We start from the raw sequence: 22,012 nt of genomic DNA, 5'->3' as shown, positions 1-22,012 counted from the left end.
ACAAGAATTCAACTAATGATGAGCAACCTCGATAAAGAAAAAAAGAAACATATCTGAATCTGCAATGAAAACCAAAACTTACGGTTTGCACTATTAAATCCATCGAGTCTTTTCCAGTAAACATGATTCAGTTTAGGGAATATAGTTTGCAGTATTAAATCCATGATCTCGTCATGGGTAATGGTGTCCCATCCTGACGTCCTATGCAATTTTGATGGTCTGATGTCTATTTGGGATTCATTGTTTACGAGGAATCCTCCTTGAGTTCGCTTGCTTTATGGTCCAACTGTAGCTTTGAAAGTACTTGTGCAGTTTATTTCCTACTTTTCTGCTCAACATTGTCCCAAATTGACAAGGATTGTTAAACTCTGCGAGCAAAAAACCAGTGCCATAATAATGAGCTTATTATTTGGTTGTTATGGGTTTAATCCATTTTGACTGCAAAATTGGTAATAGTATTTGAACTAACCTGATCCACCAAGGATTTGTGGATACAGCGATTGCTGTACTTGGTCTTTGTTGGTTTAACTTGATCAAAATGCAGTATTCAAGGTGCTAACATGTAATAACCAAAACCACCAATGTTTGGTTTGTGACTAAATCGGACATACAAAACTCAGAAGTCAGAACCCATAATGTTTGACAAAACTCTGTTGTACCAATGGAACATATGATTCAACTGACATTTAAATTCTTTGTATAAAATTGGCAGGGGCCGCGCGGACGCGTTCCCCCTCAGGAACAAATTATGACGTAGACTCTCCCTCAGTGGGGAGATCTTAAGCGAGCGCCCTTCCAAAGTGCAATGGAAGTCGCTAACCTAGGCCATGGACCTTCATGATCATCCATAGACCCCGTCCAGGTAAGTATGATTTCCAGTTGCAAGTCAGGTTCTTCTTATAGGACGTCTTCTTTCTTTTTCTTTGCTATCTCCCTGATGTGGGATTATTATTGCCTTTCCACTACTCCAGTATGTTTCCCTCTACCTTGCAAATAATCTGGGATTGCTGCCTCTTTCCCTCTATAGCCTTCTAGGTCTTGCTGTTGTACAGGTGTTTCAAATGATCAATGGTATATGTAGTCTAGTGCACCTTCTCATGAAGTAGAATGCAGATTCACAATGGAGACATGAATTTCAAAGCAGATAAGTTCCAGAGGTTAACTAACAATGATTAAGATTTGAAGTGATTTTATGAATAAAACTATCCGCCTCTCTCCATGTATAATCCAAGTTTTGTACTGCTAGAATCAACTACCTTCACATACACAGCTGAAAATTCAGATTTAACAATAAAAATTAAGATTCCAAACTTTGAGCATGATCGTGAGCTTTACTACACACACTGAAGTCCAGTAGCTCACCTATAGGTTAATTTGATGATTAGCACCCTTTTAAATTGCAATGCTAATCACTAACTAGCGACGCTTCTTTCTTTTTCAGGTATACACAGTCGATTTTATTCTCTACGAGGTCATCCAGCAAGTTCATTGACACGAATACTAGCGACGCTTCGTGCCATTCGTAGCGAATGTCTTGCAGAAGTCAAGTAAGGCTTCGGATGATAAGGATGGGGATGGAAGTTATATTAGGTGGTATTACTTTGTTGAGTGACGAACTCACATGGTTCAAGAATGAAGCTTCAAAATGGGATGTTATGCTCCATGGTACTGCTCTTCAAGAGATAAACCAGAACCACTGCAGGTTTCTTGAGAGTTAGATGAGCACGGAAGTGGACTACACAGTTGCTATCACAGTCTTTTGGGCAATTGAAACAGTTCATCAAAAGAGTTGTTTCACCTTTTTGCCTTGAAGATGGTTCAAAGACCCCAGCAGAGTTGATAGATACTTGTCAGCGAACAATGTGCTTTGTAAATTCTGCGGTCATAACTGTGCTTTGAATTGAAAGTTAAAATTCATTCTGCTGGTAGTGGTTGTTCTGCAGAGTATCCGCAGTGGCCTAAATTGGTAGGGGTACCTTTAAGATTAGAATTGGTGGGGGTGCGCCAGGCCTTTGCAGCAGTGCAACGCAGAGGCGACGCTAGAGAACCGCAGCAGCAAGCTGCAAAAAAAATAATTTAATATCGGATGGCATATCAGATATTAAACTGATAAGAACAGATACTACACTTGATTTTAGCCAAAAGGCCGAGAAAGGCATGCTAAACCTCTTCTACAACTTCGCTTTTTATACTTCCCCATTTCCTTCTACCTCCTTAAAATTTGAAGATGTGGGACTAAATAGTAAGCTCGTCAGCTTGGATAAAGATGAGCCCTGTCAACTACATTTAGAGAACTCATACCTCAGATAGTAAAATCTCGCATCTAATATATATCTTGAATGCCAGAAAAATTACCGCCCGAATATACCATGGCCATATCAAACAAATAACTCATCTGATATTCTCTAAGATTTTTGGAATATTCCAACAAACCCTGTGCATTGAAATCTACTATATCCATATTTAACACCCTTATCTAGCAACTACCTTTCATTGTTTGCGGCAACTTGGCAAGCAGGCAGATAAGAGAGATGATCATACAAAGAGCTAACATCTGTCTATTTATAGCCACACCCAAACACATAACATTCACATTGTCAATGCAAAAAAAAGAAATATTCATGCATTAAATGGATCTACTGAAGCAACAATGTTTTTATCTGGTGATGATGATGAGTTTGGGAGCGTTAGCGTGTGAATGTTCTTCCCATCTCCAGGAAAAAAACGGAATTTACAGGACAAATCATGTGAATGTGTCTAATGAGATATCACAAAGCGTGATCCTGAATATTAACTGCAGATCAATTCAGGATGATCTTGGGAGACATGCATTGTCTTATCAGCAGAATATTCATTGGCATTTCAAGATGGATTTGTTGGGCACAACATTGTTTTGGTGTGATATGTGGTGGAATGACGCAAGTGGAAAACTAGTGTCAGGTGAGTATGACCTGTACGACTTCGGAAGAGATTATAAGAGATGCCAAAACTATTGCCATTATCCTATCCGTCGAGACGGTGTTTATGCATGGTTTAGCAAAACTCAGGAATATCAATTGGTATATGAATGGCCTAAACCGGAAACAGAAGAGAAGGGAGGTGCTGTTGCTGCTTCTGCTCTACCTGCCTCGAGGAAGAACTTAGTTAGTAAGAGATCAGCTGATTCGAAATCAAAATGATAGTTCGTTATTCTACAAAAATGCTCAGTATGGCTTTTCTTTTCAACGTTTTCTACTAAGGTCAAGGTGCTTTTACTTTGTAGTCAATTAGGTGAATAATTAGTGTGGTTTCTGGGTATGCAAGATCTCCTTGTATTTGCTCCAATAAAAATGTTCAATTTAATGGACTACAACTAGCTCATTATGTGCCTCTATATTAATTAGCTTCTCCCTGCCATAAGATCATTATTTTTTGGTTTAGCAATTGTTCATAATTCTGGCTCCTATTATGAGTGGCAATTTCCTTTGGACTGTATTGCAACCTGAGACCGCACAAGGCATATTTGAGAACTTCAACGACTTCCCTTCTGCTGCAGCTCAGTTTGGACACGAATCATATAACATCAGGTTACAGAAACTTCATTCTTTTGCAGTTTACACTGACAACAATTTTTTCAACACGCCTGATGCACTGGTGGTTTGAACACACTTCCAGGATTAGAATTATTTGCTGTATGATGTTTGTCTTGGTCCATTCTGGGTTTGTAGACTTACAAAAGGTTTGCTTAATTACTTTATAGTGCAACTTTCAAACAAGAAACTTAAGATAGCCCGAAGGAAAAAAAAAATCACTAGCATAGCAAAATGATTCAAAACCCTTTAAAAAATCAAAATAAGGATCAAGCATTGTGTGTTTGAATTACACTATAATATTACATCCGATGCACAAAGCAAAAGTGGAAGCAAGAAAAGAAAATCAGAATGCCATCAGCAGATTGGGCTTGTGGACCTGCAGATATTTACTTTTCCGGACCCCTAGATGTTTACTTCTCCACTCTATTCGAGCCCTGACGGTGTCTCCATGGCTCTTTTTAGCATACTTGCTCACCTGCTTCGGTTTAGCAGTAATCTTGTTTCCTGCTGCCTTTTCTTGTCTTTCCTCACAATGTAATTTCCTTTTAGCAGCTTCAACTTTGGGCTCCTGAACTACATCAGCTTGTTTTTCCTGAACTTGATAAGAAAGGTTCTTATACATATTGGTGCCTGGTATCTTTCTCACCTTAAGCCTGAGAATACATCTTTCTTTAGGTTCTTTTTGTTGTTTCAAATCAACAACAACAGCTGGTTCAACATCTCTCATCAGTGAATCATCTTCAAAATCACTCCCAAATAAACTATTATACAAATAACGTTTTCGATCAAGCAACTGCAACTCACCCCCTCTGCCATGATTTTACTAAAAGAAGAAGCAAAAAGAATAGAGAGAATTCCTAGACTTATGAAATCTTTTGCTGCACCAGGCGTTCTCTGAAAATATTTTTTGTTATGTTTCTGGTTGAGAGCTTGGTATTTGTAGTGTTACTGAGGACGATATTTGGAAAGGCTTCTCGATCTTAGCTTGCGAGCATATGGTCTGGTTTCCTAATATAAGACGCTGAGTTTGACACCGGTATACCAGCCAGAGGTTTCAGAGTTCAGTCACAAACATAACCGTGTGAACTCACGCGGTTCGAGTTAGGATTAAATCGGGGTAAACCTGGTTCAAATCGTATGGTAATGGAGGTTAATTTTGTGGGTCTCACATTGATATGTAGGGCCTTCCCGCTTTCCTTTCTCAATTTCCTCTCTCTCCTTCTACTTCTTCTGCTCAAATTTCCTCTTTCTCTCTCGTGAGAATCTCCTTTGAAGAATCAGGTCTCAAATCTCTCTTACACATGATAATCTTTTGATTCTCTTATTTATTACAGTTTATTTTGATTTTTTTGTGTCGATTTCTGGTGAGAATTTGATGTAATTGTGTCAGGTGGAACTGCATTTAATGTTGTCGTTCCGGTTTCTGATGACGGAGGAAGTTAGATTGTTTCGTCTACTTGGTAATTTTAATTAACAGGTTAGATTTCTTCCAAATGATGTTCTGATGTTTGATTGAATTGAATCGATTGTTTTTGTTTAAAGATGATAGAAAGTGATTTTGTTTAGGTAGTCCAGCTGTTGGAGACATTGATTAGATCGAGTGTCAGATGAAAGCACTTCTGAAGCTCTTGCTGTGCCAGAATTGCTTGGACACCACTCTTACATCTTGATGGAGCACACGCTAAATCAGAATGGTAGTACAATCTAATTATAATTACGCTGTGTGTTTGTTTGGTTTGAAACTTGAATAATAATGTATGATGAGTAAAGACTTTATCCACCACTTGATGTCTATTCAATTTGATGATTAATGGTGTACGTTTTTCGCGACAGTTTTCTGTACGGGTTGAATTTCACTAAAGATATTTAAAGCTTGTGTACGGGTTGCTAGTGACCCATGTCACCCATACCTTGCTTTTCGGTTTTCTGTAAGGACCCTATAATTCAAGAGTAGTACATGCTTAATACTACCAAAAGATTTGCATGTTGAACTGCGCTCTTCTTCTTGGGTCATTGCCGGGAACTGACTTTTGTTATGCTTACAACATTGAAAGTTTTCTCTTTGCAGGTGCTCCAGTCTTTTAGATGCTGCAATATTCTTGTTTTCACGTGTTACAAATATTCCGCCGAAAGTCTCGTGCTCCCTGTGATATCCACAAATGACAGGTTTAAGTTGGGATATGATTTATGGGTATGGTTGTCGGCTAATGCTTTTCATCTCTTTTCATAAATGCTGGTGCAACATACTATAATTTTTCTGTTCCAAATAAGCAGTGAACATGTTTGTCGATTATGGTGATCATAGTTTTTTGTAACTGATCTCAAGTTTGTTTCCGGTATTGTAACATTTGTGTTTAGGATGGAACCAAAATACATGGGCAAAATCAAATATCGCACCTATTGGATCTATTCGACCTGTTGACAAGGTATTTCACAATTTTGTCAATAAGTTATCTTTCTTTCTTTCTTGCACTGTTGGCCTCAGCCTCAAGTTTATCGTTTTATCTGCCAGTATGCTTGATAGTACCATATGAAGCAGTACAATCATCTTTTGACTCGTAAAAAAACCCACTTTACGAACTTCGATTCATTGTTTCTTTCATGGTCATGGTTTTTATCTACTAAAACTTCTGTTTTTATGATTTCTTACCTAAAGAGACGGCTTGCAATATCCATCAATCAATATTGGGATAAATGCTGAAACATTGGAGTCTTAATTTGATACTAATGTTGCATATCCTGCATGACTTTTTGCATTAAGATATCAAAAGACATGATAAAAAGTAATGCAAAAAGTTGCTGAATTATGGTTTCAGTATAGTGGTGTTTTTTAGGTTGGCGACTGCATACTACATTTGGTTGATAGGCGATTTATCTTTGTCATTATATTTATAATTCTGGAAGGGATTCCGTTTGGTATGCACATAAGCTATACTGTGTATATACTGTTAACATGGTATTTCTTTTGTATGTGTTGACACCTATTGCTGCTTATTTCTGTTGTTTTATTCTTATGGATAGAAAGGCTCTTCTGTTCCAGCATTGCCTTCAAGAATAAAGAGAATATTCTACATGTCAAGCCAGGGAAGAAACAAGGTTAGTGATTTTTATGGTTTTTGGTTGTTTGATATATTCATTTAGAGCTCTTATATTTTACGCAGATTAGTTGAGACTCACCAACTTCCTGTTAAATGTGCTAATCTAAATTTAAAATCTGTAGATAGAAATTTCACAAGAAAATAGAAAGGATTTCTGTCTTTTAGTATAACTGATAGGTAGTTACACTAAAAGACAGACATTATGACACAGAAAACCTTTTTCAATTGTAGAAAACATCCAACAATTCTTGTTAGGAATTTTCTTCTGAAAGCTGAGTATCATAGCTTCAAAGAATTCCTTCTTCCACGTTGTTTGCTTTAGAATGAGCTTCAGCTTGATAAGAGTCCTCTTCTTTACGAAGATGGTGTTGTAAACCTTCAAAATCATAGTTGTCTTCATCGTGCTTAAGTTTCTTCTTGTATTCATTCCAGATAGGAGAAGTCATGAGCTGAAAGATTTAAACGGATTTAGTATGAGCATATTGGGCATTTAGTATTGTTCTGATACAAAATGGTTTTCATTTTATTAAACGGTAAAGACAGTTATTTCAATAAAAATCATAAATATAATTTAGCTGCCAGTTATTGTGCTATACTATGTCTTGCTTGATGATAAAGTGCTCTTTGTCAAGTTGTTCTTCAATTATTGATTTGGGTAGTAGAGTGCAGGTTTTTTTCTGACTATAATATTAATCCAAGGGCTGTTTTTTTATAAAGATTTTTTGAATTAAGCTGTTTTCTTGTTATATATTCGGTTTGTTCTGAAGAGAACAACAACAATGTGGTCGTCGGAGTGGTTATCGGGCATGACTAGAAATCATGTGGGCTTTGCCCGCACAGGTTCAAATCCTGCCGACCACGTTTTCATTTTTCTTAAAACTCGTGAATTTTTGGTTTTTGCATACCGTGAAGGACATGAGCTATGAAAAAACAAGCTTGTTATAGGGCGGCATTGTAATAGAACAAAAAGGGTCGTTACATGATAATTCAAGTGCCCCTTATCCATAAAAAACTGAAAATGACAAATTAACTCGTACATAGTTTAGTGTTGATAATCTAGCATAGTGTTAATGATTAAGTTTCACTTCAATTAACTTTAAATCAAAACAAAATCAGATTTTATAGTTTAAAAAAAAAAATCCATTTTTTTTACATTTTCAGAGTTAATTACGGTTGGAATTTTGCTCGTAACCAACCGTAAATCTTAGTTACGGTTCGTAAAAGATGAACTACCAACGGTAACTAGTTAAATTTGAAGAAAACCCAATCGTAAAACTAGTTACGGTCGGTAACTAAATGCTCGATACGAATCGTAACTCAGTTACGGTTGGTAACCAAATGCTCGATACCAACCGTAACTTGAAGAAAATTCTCAGATATAAGAACATACGGTTGGTAGTTGAACTATTACCAACCGTAACAACATCAAAATCTCCAGTTACGGTTCGTAATAGAGTTAAAATCAACCGTAACTCACATAAACCCAGAACTTCAATTTCAATTTCCATCTAAAACCCTAATTTTTGATAGAAATTAAACTTAAATCGAACAAAATAAACTAAACCCTAATTGGATTTTTCAAAACATACTTCATATAAGTCATTACACTACACTTGATTAATTTTCGAATCGTCGATTAATCGAAGACAATGAAATTTTGAGTTCTAATGGAGGTTACGGTTGATGGGAGAAGGAGAAGAAGACAGAAAACAATTTTCAATTTAGTTTAAAAAATAAGGAGGATAATTTAGTCAATTTACATCCCCTTCACTAAAGTGACGCTGCCGCCCCAATAACAAGCTTGTAAAAAACTAAAGTGACACTGCCGCCCCAATAACAAGCTTGTAAAAAAAAGAGCTCATAGCAGCACGTTCTCTTCATCTTCAGAGTGATCTGAAAGTTATGGGAACCCTATCCACATCGTGCTTATTATGTCATTGCCTGATGGACACATTGCTCCTAGTGATATTTAAACAAAGAAATTTATCCTAACCGATGAATGTGGGACTATAGAATTTAAGACTGAATCTTTTGAAGTTCTATATATGTAATGACTCAAGTCTTTCTGATTGTTTTATTGTTGATCTACTTTAAGATATATAGTATCCTTTGAAACTCTTTAAGATTTCATGAAGCAAGAAAAGGAGGATTAAAGAAGAAATTTGATTAAACCTAAATGGAATTTATTGGGAAGTTGCGGGTTCAAGATTTGCAATCAAAACCTGTTAGTGGCCGAACATGGACTGATATTGGATTGTTAAACTAAAAGTTTCAAGGATAAACCAGTTTTCGGCCGTGTCTGAATCTGAACGCCCCCGTCCTGTTGGTAAAAGTATTGGGATTCTTAGTTTTCACTATTCAGTGTGTTCTTAGTGTTGCACGGAGTGAAGCTATATCGAGAAAGCTCTGCAGGCTGGAGAACAACTTGTTCGCGTTACCCAGGAAACAAGTTTAAGCTTTATGGCTTTAGATGTGTGCACACCTGCTAACCAAGCAATTTTACGCATTCAATGTCAAATTGAACATAGATTTAGGCAGTTTTTGTTTTCTGAAAGATTTCTTTGGAATCCATACACCAAAATCTTGGAATCCAAAATTGCAGTTGGATTGGAGCGAGTATGTGGTTTATACAACATGCATAAAACTTGGCTTTTCCCTCGCGAGCATCAAAGGTTCACTCCCTAGTTTGTTTTCTTCTTTTTCCATATTTCCACTCCCATTTGAACTACTGTCTTTCTTTATTAATACGTAATGTAATGACCATAGCCTAGTTGAGAATTTTTCAATGATCCGCATGAGACTCTCATATTGTTATGGACAAAATTTGGTTTGGAAATTTCTATAAAAAGAAGTTATCTTTTAAGTAAAATTTATGGACAAAATCTGGTCTGAAAATTTCTTTCAACTGAAGTTATCTTTTATTAGCCAAAATAACTAATAATCTAAGATAAAATCATGCATTTGAACTCTTATAAATAACAATCAGATACATTAATTGCCGACAATAGAGAGAGATAACTTAGTGCCTGGGATAGACAGACAGAACAGAGAGTGGGAGAAAGAGAGATGGCACGGAGCGTGAATAAATTCGGTGTCGTACTCTCTGTTTTTTATCAAACCGCTGCGCATTGCTGAAAAATTAGTTTCAACAATAAAATCTAAGATTCTGAACTTTTAACTTGATTGCGAGCAAAGAATGAGTCCATCAGCTACCGGCAAAGAATGAGGCAGTATGATAAAGGACGTGTCATGGATATCCAGCGGTTAAGCCAATCATTAGCCAAGAATTCTAGGAAGGCACTTCTTTTGAAGTGCTGCACACAGTACATGCTCGGATTGTAAGCTGTGGTTCATCTAGCAAGTTCATTGACAGAAATAATTCTCCTGAGCTTATCTAGCAAGTTAAGCTATGATTTATCTAGCAAGTTCATTTAGAGAAATAATTCCACTATCTAGCAAGTTAAGCGACGCACAATTCATTCACACATGAGAAATTGCAGTGTAGTCCGTGAAGTTTAAAGAAGATTTGTCGGGGGTTGCGCCAGCCAATTGCAGTAGTCAAAATATTTAAAGATGCCAGACCTACGCAGTAGTGCACAACACACTGCACCAGTCACTAGCAGTAGTCAAAATTTTAAAGATTAGAATTGGTGGGGGTGCGCCGGGCCTTTGCAGCAGTGCAACGCAGTTCTGCAAAGAACAGATACTATACTTGATCTTAGCCAAAAGGCCGAGAAAGGTATAAGTATTCCCTTCTACAACTTCGCTTCTTATACATCCCAGTTCCTTGCACCTCCGTAAAACTAAACGATGTGGGACTAAATACCAAGCTCCTCAACTTGGATAAGCTTAGGCTGAGATGAGTCCTTTGGGCATGGAAGGGACATCTTAGTTGATTATAGATTTGTTTGTTCTCAAGAAATACTTGTAGCAGTCCCTTCAATAGCCAGTTTTGGTGCAAACTATTCTCAGAAAAATACATATGCACTATCCCCCCTACTCATTTTGACAACTTCTAGTTGTAGAGTAGATGCATAAAGAAATTGCAACTTGACATAAACTTGATTTGGACAGCAGAACAACTGGTCTACTATATTGTTGTTATAGATATATTTCTCATGAATAAAGAGAATAATCAATAAAAGTTTGACTAGAAGAACAGACATGAACATTTGACTTCATGCATCAATGATAGAACTTGTTCACACCCTTTCAAATGGTTGTATTGATATAAATATCACACCTCCTGTCGCTGGCGGCGAATCTGTAACACTGTGTGAACAAAACAGCTGGTGTGCAAGTTGAAATAACAGATATTTTAATTTGATTGTGTATGTACACCTTTCATTATCCACCACGTGTACAGAAAGAGACACGTGGAAGGCATGCAAAACAAGATATCAAAACATGATAGCAAGTATCTCATCAAAAGATACCACTGGTCAGTAGATCCGACGGTCAAGGACAGAGGATCACAGAGGTATGATGGCTCAGAGGAGCACCAGATAATACCCCTTGGGTGTTATCACACCCGATCCCGAGGAAGATCCCAGATCAACGGCAGAGAGGAAGTTTGGCTGACACAGATGTGACCAGACAAAGAGACACTTGTCTGACACGAGCAGACATCCATCTACCCGCATTAAATACCAAAGAGATATACACGTGTCAATCAGCGCTTGGAAGAGGCGAGGATAATCCTTCGTATTCAAGCTCAGGCTGCGGCATATGCCGAAGACCTCTGCGTAGTAGGCACAAAGCACAAGAAGATAAGATTACAACGGCATCTCAGAAATGGGACTCACGTTCCAACCCTATAAATACCCATCTCCACTAAGAGAGAAGGGGTCGACCATTTTGGAGAGCAATTATAGGAGAATATAGGAGGGGGAAATAGGAAGAGTAAGTAATCCCCCTACTTCCGCAGACCTATGTATACTCTAAAGTCATTCGACTATCTTTGTAACCATTCAATACATAGTGAAACACCAACCCCGTGGATGTAGGTCTTAGTGCCGAACCACGTAAATCTGTCTTATTTACATTTCAGCATCTTACATTCAGCGTTAAACTTCATATGCTTTACATTTATACTTGATTCTTGGATTATTCCTTTATATGAACATTATTTATGATAATATTCGACTAGACAATGACAAGTTCGAGGGCTTCGAGTCGATGAATCGATATAATCATCCCCGTTACGCATACGACGTACAATTCTAGAATTAGGATGTGTGCGAATATTGTTTGTGAACACGTGGATGGCTTCGTGATTTATGTGTTCACAGATTGCTAATTCTGGAACTTGATAAGAAATTTCTTGATAAAAAAACATTTCTAGTATCCCTTTCCGATTTCAGATATTGGTTTGGACCTACTGGCTGATTATTAATCACCTTAAACTTAGCACTAGAAGTATATTTATTGATACTTGCAGCGTGTACGCTGCAGATATATTAGTAGAATACTAATTACGCGGACGGTGCTTGCACAAGTCGTAATGCAGTCCATTATTCTAACTAGCTATTCGCAAACAAACATCATCCACTTGGATCTGTATATATTGTCTCCTCCAAGCTCATTTGTACTTAATTTCAGTTGAGTACCTGTTTAACTAGATAGCAAGTTGTAATAGCGGAAGACATGGCTATGAACTTTGAGAAAGTTGAGGAAGGAGAGGAAACGAAAGAAAACCGTCACAACAACAATTTCTCCAATGATCGTCATGGTAATGACGGCGACTCAAAGATTAAGTCTCCCATGGCGAATTGGGGACTTCTCTTGCTAAGTTGCACATTTAATGTTGTAGGCACCACGGCAGGACCTTTACTACTCAGGCTTTACTTCTTGCGTGGTGGTAGCAGGAAATGGTTAGTCAGTTGGTTAGAAACAGTTGGGTTTCCAATACTACTTATTCCACTCGCAATTCTTTATTATCGACGAGATCGAAGACTACCCAAAACCGAGTTCTTTGCTTCCCCGAAACAGTTGGCTTACTTCAAGGTCTAGACAATTTCATGTACTGTCTTGGATTGTCGTTCCTTCCTGTATCAACTTCTGCACTCCTCATATCCACTCAACTCATCTCAATTGCCATTGTTGCAGCTATTTGAGTGAAGCAGAAGTTCACCCCTTATTCGATTAACGCAGTTGTACTAATGACATTAAGCTCAATCCTGCTTGGTCTAAGAAAGTCGGGTGACCGTCCCCATGGGGTTACCAATTCTCAGTATTTGTTAGGTTTCTTTATAAGTATAGCAGCAGCTGCGTTGGCAGGAGTCCTATTTGTAGCTACCCAAGTTGCATATGATAAAGCCAAGAAAGCCATGACTTTTTCTATTGTGTTGCAGTTTCAACTTTGCATGTCCTTCTTTGCAACAGTATTTTGCACAATTGGCACGCTCGTAAACAAGGATTTCACGGTAAAGTCACTAGCTGACATAGTATGATCATAGTATATGTGCGAACTGACACAGTTGCACGCATTGTCAGTTCATGTTTTAAACCGTTGCACAGTTATTCATTTACTTGTTTATTAGCTTAATCAGGCAATGCAAAGAGAAGGGAGAAACTTCGAATTGGGAGAGAACACGTATTACGCGGCGTTGGCTTCAAACGTGGTGGTTTGGCAACTGGCACTTCTTGGAAGATTCAGAATTATCTTATGCACTTCATCTCTCTTTGCTGGAATCATGGGCGCGACGACCATTCCTGTCACGCAAATTGCAGGGGTGATAGCCTTCCATGAGAAATTTCCAGGAGAAAAAGGGATGTCATTGGCTTTAGGACTTTGGGGATTCATCTCTTACTTCTACGGATCATACAAGTTAAACAAGAAGCAAGGCCGTCATCCTATTAGACCAAATAATAGCTTGTGAATAGTTCTTTTTTTCTAACTTCTACTACCACTAGTAATTATACATACATAGAAATACATGTATTTGTGCCCTTCGGATATAAAGAGTGTTTGGCAACAGAAATCCAAGTTCATTTGATGATTAGACGACCACACTATTAAAGTGCAATGGTAGGCAGTACTAACCTAGCAATGGCTAGTCTTTCTATTTCTTTTATACGGGTACCCCCTTTGATTAAGAAATCCATTCACTAAATCGCTCCTTTCAACTGGTCTATATACTCGATTTTATTCTGAGGTTTGTAAGCTACAATTTATCCCGCGAGTTCATTGACACAAAAATGCTTCATTCACTTGAATGGTGAGAAGCTGCAGTTTTTAGACTACAACATCGTAGTGATCAATTAAGACTATCCAAATATCATAAGAAACAATTCACCCTAAGTTTAGGGTATCAGTTTAAGTCGAGGAGGGGTCTGAGCAGGCCATAATAAGCCATTGTAAAGCAGTTTTACAGATGGGAGTTTGGTAATGGATGCACTTGCTTGCAGATCCCCTTCCAAAGAACTGGAAGGTCAGAAAATGACAACAACGATTCAACAAAATCGCTCATAACATCTACTGTGATGCTCAAAAGTTCAAAAGATAAGGATTGGTGGGGGTGCGCCAGGCCTTTGCAGTAGTGAAACACAGAGGCAACGCTTGAGAACCCCAGCAGCAAGCTGATGTGATGGGAATTCCCCCATGAAAAAATTAATTTAATATCGTGTGAGCCGATGGCTCACATATCAGATATTAAACTGATAAGAACAGATACTACACTTGATCTTATCCAAAAGGCCGAGAAAGGTATGCTTAATCCCCTCCAGAACTTCGCTGTTTATACTGGCCAGTTTCCTTCAGCCCTCTGAAGTTAACCAGCGTGGGACTAAATTTTAAGCTCCATTTACCTAGGATTAGTCATGGCCTTCCACGTTATCTTTGTGACTTCACACAGAAACAGCGAGGTTCACATAGCTTAAAATTCAACCAACTTCTCATGGATATAATTTGTAGGATGGTGGGACTGGTAAAAATACTCCTAATGCAGATAACTTAGGTGTTCCGTTGTTAAAAAGATATTTGCAAAAGAAGAGTAAAAGCATAGCGGAAACTTTGGCCATATACTGCTGCATATCAGAAGACCAATGACCTTAAACCAGCTTGATCAATAGAGTGAGTTCAAGCTCTGGTGGATTGAAGAGAATAGATTCCAGAGAAACTTTTAAAACAACTCCCTATCAGATTGATAAAGAATGCATCTGCAGAGACCTTCAAGTGGCGAAATTGCGAAAACCAGAAGACAATTAACTCTACAGTTCACAAAGAATTAAGCCTCTCCATCAGTTCACAAAGGTGGAATTAAAAAAGAACATCATTAACTCTACATGGTTTTAGAGAGTTACAAACTTCTAGTGACAAACTCCAAGGGTGGTAAGTTTCTTTTACAAGTCTTATTCAAGGAGAAACATGAAATTACATTAGTCACTACTATACAGTAATCAACTGATTATATTCTCTTCATACCTATAATGGAAAAGTCTAGAATTTTGAGAATGGTCAAAGACCACAGTGACGTTCTTGAATCAGCGGCCTCCAGAACCAAAGGTATTCGTTGCAGCTTGATTAACTGTTGGGTATTCTTGGATTGAAAATGGCACGAAGCAATATATGGAGTATGTTTCTTTTATGAATGTAGGAGTAACCAATGAAGATATCAAGGCATGCCGTGATTACAGCTCTTTCTCTTTCTTAGCTTATCCTCTGGAAATGGCCTAACACCTGTTGTTTGCATTCCCATTCATGAGGTATATATTTTCTGAGATGGGAACTCTGAACTGAAGAGGTACTCGGGCTGCGGTGCACTATTATCCCTTTGTCCATCAGGTCTGTATGATGTTTTTCTCAAAATAATATACTGACTCGCTTTTCAGACCTCTATCATATTAAGTAAATTAAGATTTCCTAATCATAAACTAATTAAGTTCTTTTTCAAGTAATAAAATGAATCCAAACTGCACTAGGAATTCAAAGTCGGTTCAGTATTAGGTAATCCGTCCTAAAAAAAGCCAACTTCTGTAAGCCTATAAATACTCAACCACACCTCTCTTTAAGTCTCATACCAAATATTCGCAGTCTCGATATTTTTCTCTCTCCCAAAAGTTCTCAGATTTATTTTTTCTTTCTCAAGCTCAAGAATGGCAGCCAGGATGTTCCGCTTTTGTCGGACTGTATTTTTCATGTTGCTTTTGGGTACATCTTTAAGTGTTAACGCTGATGATAGCGAGGACACTATCATGGTGATAGGGTGTCCCTTCACCTCCATATATAACTTTGGTACGTTGTCAAAGGTTACTGGAAATTATGAAGTGGTAGATTATATATCCTCAGCTTTTCGTCTTACATCTCCGAAACCATATGCAGCAAACAAGAAAGATGGGAAGTTTGTTTATGGAGCAGACTTTGTAGTAGAAGGTTCAACTGCGCTCGACACGTATTTTACAACCAACAATTCTGTCAGCAAACAAGTTGATCAGTTCGTGACACATCTATCGTCTATCTGCTCCAACCGTCAGGAGTGTTGGAAGAAGCTACGTCATGCAGTTTTCTTGGTGGAGGAATTCGGAAGCAGGGACTACTTTCATGCCATCTCGGAGGGTATAAAGGTGAGGGAGGTGGAAGAGGCTCTCGTACCTAAAGTTGTTGAATCGATCATAAATTCCGTAACCATACTGATTCAAGCCGGTGCTAGGAACGTTATGGTTCATGGAAATTGACCCTTTGGATGCCAACCAACTTACTTGCAGAAGTTCCAAGAAAAAAGTCCATCGAGCAAGGTTCACTCATACAGGTGTCTAAGAAGTTTCAACCGTCTGACTGACCTTCACAACAACCGTCTAAACCAGGCACTTATGGATCTAAGCAGCCAGCACCCTCGGGTTCAGATTGTATTTGCTGATTACTATAAGGCGTTTATAGCCCTCCTCAAGAGTCTAAGGAAAACTTGTGGTGGAAGTAAATGTGGTGATGCTACTGCAGTATGTTCTGATCCTAAAAAATACATTCACTCAGACGAGAATCATCTGACCCAAGAGGCTAACAAATTTATGGAAGAAGCGATCGTCACTGCTGGAAGTGAAAGTTTCGTGTATCCAAAACTCAATCTACCTTATATATCGCATTGTGTGATGTAGGCAGACTCAAGATATGTTGTGCGAGAACAGACTGATCAAGTAAAAAGATAACTAAAGGGTGTATTAATATTTCTAGAGTCCAAGCGGTGTTGTTCTAAATTGATGTTCCTTGTAGTTCTTATGTCAGTAAATGATACTCAGTTAAACATCATTCTTTGTGTATTTTCTCTTACTCTTTAATGTAATGGTATTTTTATTCATAACGATTATGGGGTAGTGTTGAATTATTATTCTTAAACGTTATCGATTGAGTAAAAACTATGAATTTCGAATTGATAAGAATGGCTCAGGATCGAAGGAGTGATACCATGAGAGAACTTTAGTTTTCTTTATTGATTTTAGAGTTAACCTTCATAGGATTATTACAAAGCCTTTAATACTAATCATACAGTTGACCTCACACACTCTTTTCACACAAGCACAAATACTTGTGACACACAAACAACTCACACAAGTATCATATCTAATGGAACCCATTCAATCATTTGAAATAATCACAGCTATTTAAAGTAACGCACGAATGGAGTAACACACAAGCAATTTGAAGAAAGACGACCTATATATATTTCATTTTTGATGGTTAAATTTATTTATTTTTGGAAGTAGCTGACATAAATATGATTATAGTATATGTGCAAACAGACACATATTCTCAGTTCAGACATACAACGACAGTTACTAAGTAGCTTGCGAACTAAATAAATGATTATTTGCTTAATCAGACAATGCAAAGAGAAGGGAGAAACTTCGAATTGGGAGAGAAAACGTATTACGCGGTGTTGGCTTCAAACGTGGTGGTTTGGCAACTGGAACTTCTTGGAAGATTCGAAATTATCTTATGCACTTCATCTCTCTTTGCTAGAATCATGGGCGCGACGACCATTCCTGTCACGTAAATTGCAGAGGTGATAGCCTTCCATGAGAAATTTGCAGGAGAAAAAGGGATGTCATTGGCTTTAGGACTTCGGGGATTCATATCTTACTTCTACGGATCATACAAGTTAAACAAGAAGCAAGGCCGTCACCCTATTAGACCAAATAATAGCTTGTGAACAGTTCTTTTTTTCTAGCTTCTACTACCACTAGTAATTGTACATACATAGAAATACATGTATTTGTGCCCTTCGGATATAAAGAGTGTTTGGCAACAGAAATGCAAGTTCATTTGATGATTAGACGACCACACTATTAAAGTGCAATGGTAGTCACTACTAACCTAGCAATGGTTAGTCTTTCTATTTCTTTTATACGGGTACCCCCTTTGATTAAGAAATCCATTCACTAAATCGCTCATTTCAACTGGTCTATATACTCGATTTTATTCTGAGGTTTGTAAGCTACAATTTATCCCGCGAGTTCATTGACACAAAAATGCTTCATTCACTTGAATGATGAGAAGCTGCAGTTTTTAGGATACAACATCGTAGTAATCAATTAAGACTATCCAAAAATCATAATAAACAATTCACCCTAAGTTTAAGGTATCGGTTTAATTCGAGGAGGGGTCTGAGCAGGCCATAATAAGCCATTGTAAAGCAGTTTTACAGATGGGAGTTTGGTAATGGATGCAGTTGCTTGCAGATCCCCTTCCAAAGAACAGGAAGGTCAGAAAATGACAACAACAATTCAAAAAAATCGCTCATAACATCTACTGTGATGCTCAAAAGTTCAAAAGATAAGGATTGGTGGGGGTGCGCCAGGCCTTTGCAGTAGTGCAACACAGAGGAGACGCTTGAGAACCCCAACAGCAAGCTGCTGTGATGGGAATTCCCCCATGAAAAAAATTAATTTAATATCGTGTGAGCCGATGGCTCACATATCAGATATTAAACTGATAAGAACAGATACTACACTTGATCTTAGCCAAAAGGCCGAGAAAGGTATGCTTAATCCCCTCCAGAACTTCGTTGTTTATACTGGCCAGTTTCCTTCAGCCCTCTGAAGTTAACCACTGTCGGACTAAATTTTAAGCTCCCTTTACCTAGGATTAGTCATGGCCTTCCACGTTATCTTTGTGACTTCACACAGAAACAACGAGGTTCACATAGCTTAAAATTCAACCAACTTCTCATGGATATAATTTGTAGGATGGTGGGACTGGTAAGAATACTCCTAGTGCAGATAACTTAGGTGTTCCGTTGTTAAAAAAATATTTGCAAAAGAAGAGTAAAAGCATAGCGGAAACTTTGGCCATATACTGCTGCATATCAGAAGACCAATGACCTTAAACCATCTTGATCAATAGAGTGAGTTCAAGCTCTGGTGGATTGAAGAGAATAGATTCCAGAGAAACTTTTAAAACAACTCCCTATCAGATTGATAAAGAATGCATCTGCAGAGACCTTCCAGTGGCGAAATTGCGAAAACCAGAACATCATTAACTCTACAGTTCACAAAAAATTAAGCCTCTCCATCAGTTCACAAAGGTGGAATTAAAAAAGAACATCATTAACTCTACATGGTTTTAGAGAGTTACAAACTTCTAGTGACAAAATCCAAGGGTGGTAAGTTTCTTTTACAAGTCTTATTCAAGGAGAAACATGAAATTACATTAGTCACTACTATACAGTAATCAACTGATTATATTCTCTTCATACCTATAATGGAAAAGTCTAGAATTTTGAGAATGGTCAAAGACCACAATGACGTTCTTGAATCAGCGGCCTCCAGAACCAAAGGTATTCGTTGCAGGTTGATTAACTTCTGGGTATTCTGGGATTGAAAATGGCACGAAGCAATATATGGAGTATGTTTCTTTTATAAATGTTGGAGTAACCAATGAAGATATCAAGGCATGCCGTGATTACAGCTCTTTCTCTTTCTTAGCTTATCCTCTGGAAGTGGCTTAACACCTGTTGTTTGCATTCCCATTCAGGAGCTATATATTTTCTGAGATGGGAACCCTGAACTGAAGAGGTACTCGGGCTGAGGTGCACTATTATCCCTTTGGCCGTCAGGTCTGTATGATGTTTTTCTCAAAATAATATACTGACTCGCTTTTCAGAACTCTGTCATATTAAGTAAAGTAAGATTTCCTTATCATAAACTAATTAAGTTCTTTTTCAAGTAATAAAATGAATCCAAACTGCACTAGGAATTCAAAGTCGGTACAGTATTAGGGAATCCGTCCTAAAAGAAGTCAACTTCTGTAAGCCTATAAATACTCAACCACACCTCTCTTTAAGTCTCATACCAAATATTCATAGTCTCGATCTTTTTCTCTCTCCCAAAAGTTCTCAGATTTTTTTTCTTTCTCAAGCTCAAGAATGGCACCCAGGATGTTCCGCTTTTGTCGGACTGTATTTTTCATGTTGCTTTTGGGTACATCTTTAAGTGTTAACGCTGATAATAGCGAGGACACTACCATGGTGATAGGGTGTCCCTTCACCTCCATATATAACTTTGGTACGCTGTCAAAGGTTACTGGAAATTATGAAGTGGTAGATTATATATCCTCAGCTTTTCGTCTTCCATCTCCGAAACCATATGCAGCAAACAAGAAAGATGGAAAGTTTGTTTATGGAGCAGACTTTGCAGTAGAAGGTTCAACTGCGCTCGACACGTATTTTACAACCAACAATTATGTCAGCAAACAAGTTGATCAGTTCGTGACACATCTATTGTCTATCTGCTCCAACCGTCAGGAGTGTTGGAAGAAGCTACATCATGCAGTTTTCTTGGTGGAGGAATTCGGAAGCAGGGACTACTTTCATGCCCTCTCGGAGGGTATAAAGGTGAGGGATGTGGAAGAGGCTCTCGTACCTAAAGTTGTTGAATCGATCATAAATTCCGTAACCATACTGATTCAAGCCGGTGCTAGGAACGTTATGGTTCATGGAAATAGACCCTTTGGATGCCAACCAACTTACTTGCAGAAGTTCCAAGAAAAAAGTCCATCGAGCAAGGTTCACTCATACAGGTGTCTAAGAAGTTTCAACCGTCTCACTGACCTTCACAACAACCGTCTAAACCAGGCACTTATGGATCTAAGCAGCCAGCACCCTCGGGTTCAGATTGTATTTGCTGATTACTATAAGGCGTTTGTAGCCCTCCTCAAGAGTCTAAGGAAAACTTGTGGTGGAAGTAAATGTGGTGATGCTACTGCAGTATGTTCTGATCCTAAAAAATACATTCACTCAGACGAGAATCATCTGACCCAAGAGGCTAACAAATTTATGGCAGAAGCGATCGTCACTGCTGGAAGTGAAAGTTTCGTGTATCCAAAACTCAATCTACCTTATAGATGGCATTGTGTGATGTAGGCAGACTCAAGATATGTTGTGGAAGAGTAGACTGATCAATTAAAAAGATAACTAAAGGGTGTATTAATATTTCTAGAGTCCAAGCGGTGTTGTTCTAAATTGATGTTCCTTGTAGTTCTTATGTCAGTAAATGATACTCAGTTAAACAACATTGTTTGTGTATTTTCTCTTACTCTTTAATGTAATGGTATTTTTATTCATAACGATTATGGGGTAGTATTGAATTCTTATTCTTAAACGTTATCGATTGAGTAAAAACTATGAATTTCGAATTGAAAAGAAGGGCTCAGGATCGAAGGAGTGACACCATGAGAGAACTTTAGTTTTCTTTATTGATTTTAGAGTTAACCTTCACAGCATTATTACAAAGCCTTTAATACTAATCATACAGTTGACCTCACACACTCTTTACACACAAGCACAAATACTTGTGACACACAAACAACTCACACAAGTATCTAATAGAACCCATTCAATCATTTGAAAGAATCACAGCTATTTAAAATAACGCACGAATGGAGTAACACACAAGCAATTTGAAGGAAGACGGCCTATATATTTTTTTCAGTTTTGATGGTTAAATTTATTTATTTTTGGAAGTAGCTGACATAAATATGATTATAGTATATGTGCAAACAGACACATATTCTCAGTTCAGACATACAACGACAATTACTAAGTAGCTTGCGAACTAAATAAATGATTATTTGCTTAATAAGGCAATGCAAAGAGAAGGGAGAAACTTCGAATTGGGAGAGAAAACGTATTACGCGGTGTTGGCTTCAAACGTGGTGGTTTGGCAACTGGCACTTCTTGGAAGATTCGGAATTATCTTATGCACTTCATCTCTCTTTGCTGGAATCATGGGCGCGACGACCATTCCTGTCACGCAAATTGCAGGGGTGATAGCCTTCCATGAGAAATTTGCAGGAGAAAAAGGTATGTCATTGGCTTTAGGACTTTGGGGATTCATATCTTACTTCTACAG

General features: G+C 38.0%; 2 protein-coding genes, 1 long non-coding RNA gene, 4 other non-coding genes and 3 pseudogenes across 8 annotated transcripts; 5 read left to right on the top strand and 5 right to left on the bottom strand.

Moving 5' to 3' along the window:
- Positions 1–708: 708 nt before the first annotated feature.
- Positions 709–870, bottom strand: LOC113307028. The gene has a single exon (XR_003338996.1). It is a non-coding gene; the product is annotated as a U1 spliceosomal RNA (small nuclear RNA).
- A 1,124-nt stretch (positions 871–1,994) lies between these two features.
- Positions 1,995–2,159, bottom strand: LOC113307368 (annotated as a pseudogene).
- Positions 2,160–4,677: 2,518 nt separating this feature from the next.
- LOC113303598 lies at positions 4,678–7,220 on the top strand. Of its 2 annotated transcripts, XR_003337621.1 has the most exons (8): positions 4,678–4,853; positions 4,963–5,049; positions 5,139–5,266; positions 5,406–5,500; positions 5,641–5,763; positions 5,931–5,998; positions 6,594–6,668; positions 7,103–7,220. It is a non-coding gene; the product is annotated as an uncharacterized LOC113303598 (long non-coding RNA). The 2 variants fall into 2 exon arrangements; XR_003337620.1 differs by lacking the exon at positions 5,406–5,500.
- A 231-nt stretch (positions 7,221–7,451) lies between these two features.
- TRNAS-AGA lies at positions 7,452–7,531 on the top strand. The gene has a single exon. It is a non-coding gene; the product is annotated as a tRNA-Ser (tRNA).
- Positions 7,532–10,237: 2,706 nt separating this feature from the next.
- LOC113307384 lies at positions 10,238–10,413 on the bottom strand (annotated as a pseudogene).
- A 1,903-nt stretch (positions 10,414–12,316) lies between these two features.
- Positions 12,317–13,601, top strand: LOC113306250 (annotated as a pseudogene).
- A 584-nt stretch (positions 13,602–14,185) lies between these two features.
- Positions 14,186–14,382, bottom strand: LOC113307222. The gene has a single exon (XR_003339065.1). It is a non-coding gene; the product is annotated as a U2 spliceosomal RNA (small nuclear RNA).
- Positions 14,383–15,766: 1,384 nt separating this feature from the next.
- On the top strand, positions 15,767–16,345 carry LOC113306249. Its single transcript, XM_026555207.1, has one exon. The coding sequence runs from the start codon at positions 15,767–15,769 to the stop codon at positions 16,343–16,345; it is 579 nt and encodes a 192-aa protein (XP_026410992.1).
- Positions 16,346–18,448: 2,103 nt separating this feature from the next.
- LOC113307164 lies at positions 18,449–18,646 on the bottom strand. Its single transcript, XR_003339056.1, has one exon. It is a non-coding gene; the product is annotated as a U2 spliceosomal RNA (small nuclear RNA).
- A 1,382-nt stretch (positions 18,647–20,028) lies between these two features.
- On the top strand, positions 20,029–21,024 carry LOC113306248 (GDSL esterase/lipase At5g03980-like). The gene has a single exon (XM_026555206.1). The coding sequence runs from the start codon at positions 20,029–20,031 to the stop codon at positions 21,022–21,024; it is 996 nt and encodes a 331-aa protein (XP_026410991.1).
- The last annotated feature ends 988 nt before the right edge of the window (positions 21,025–22,012 follow it).

This window comes from Papaver somniferum, chromosome 8 (genome assembly GCF_003573695.1).
Source record: "Papaver somniferum cultivar HN1 chromosome 8, ASM357369v1, whole genome shotgun sequence".
Taxonomy (NCBI): Eukaryota; Viridiplantae; Streptophyta; class Magnoliopsida; order Ranunculales; family Papaveraceae; genus Papaver; species Papaver somniferum.
The sequence above is the reverse complement of the archived record's forward strand: the minus strand, read 5'-3'. Positions and strand labels throughout refer to the sequence as shown.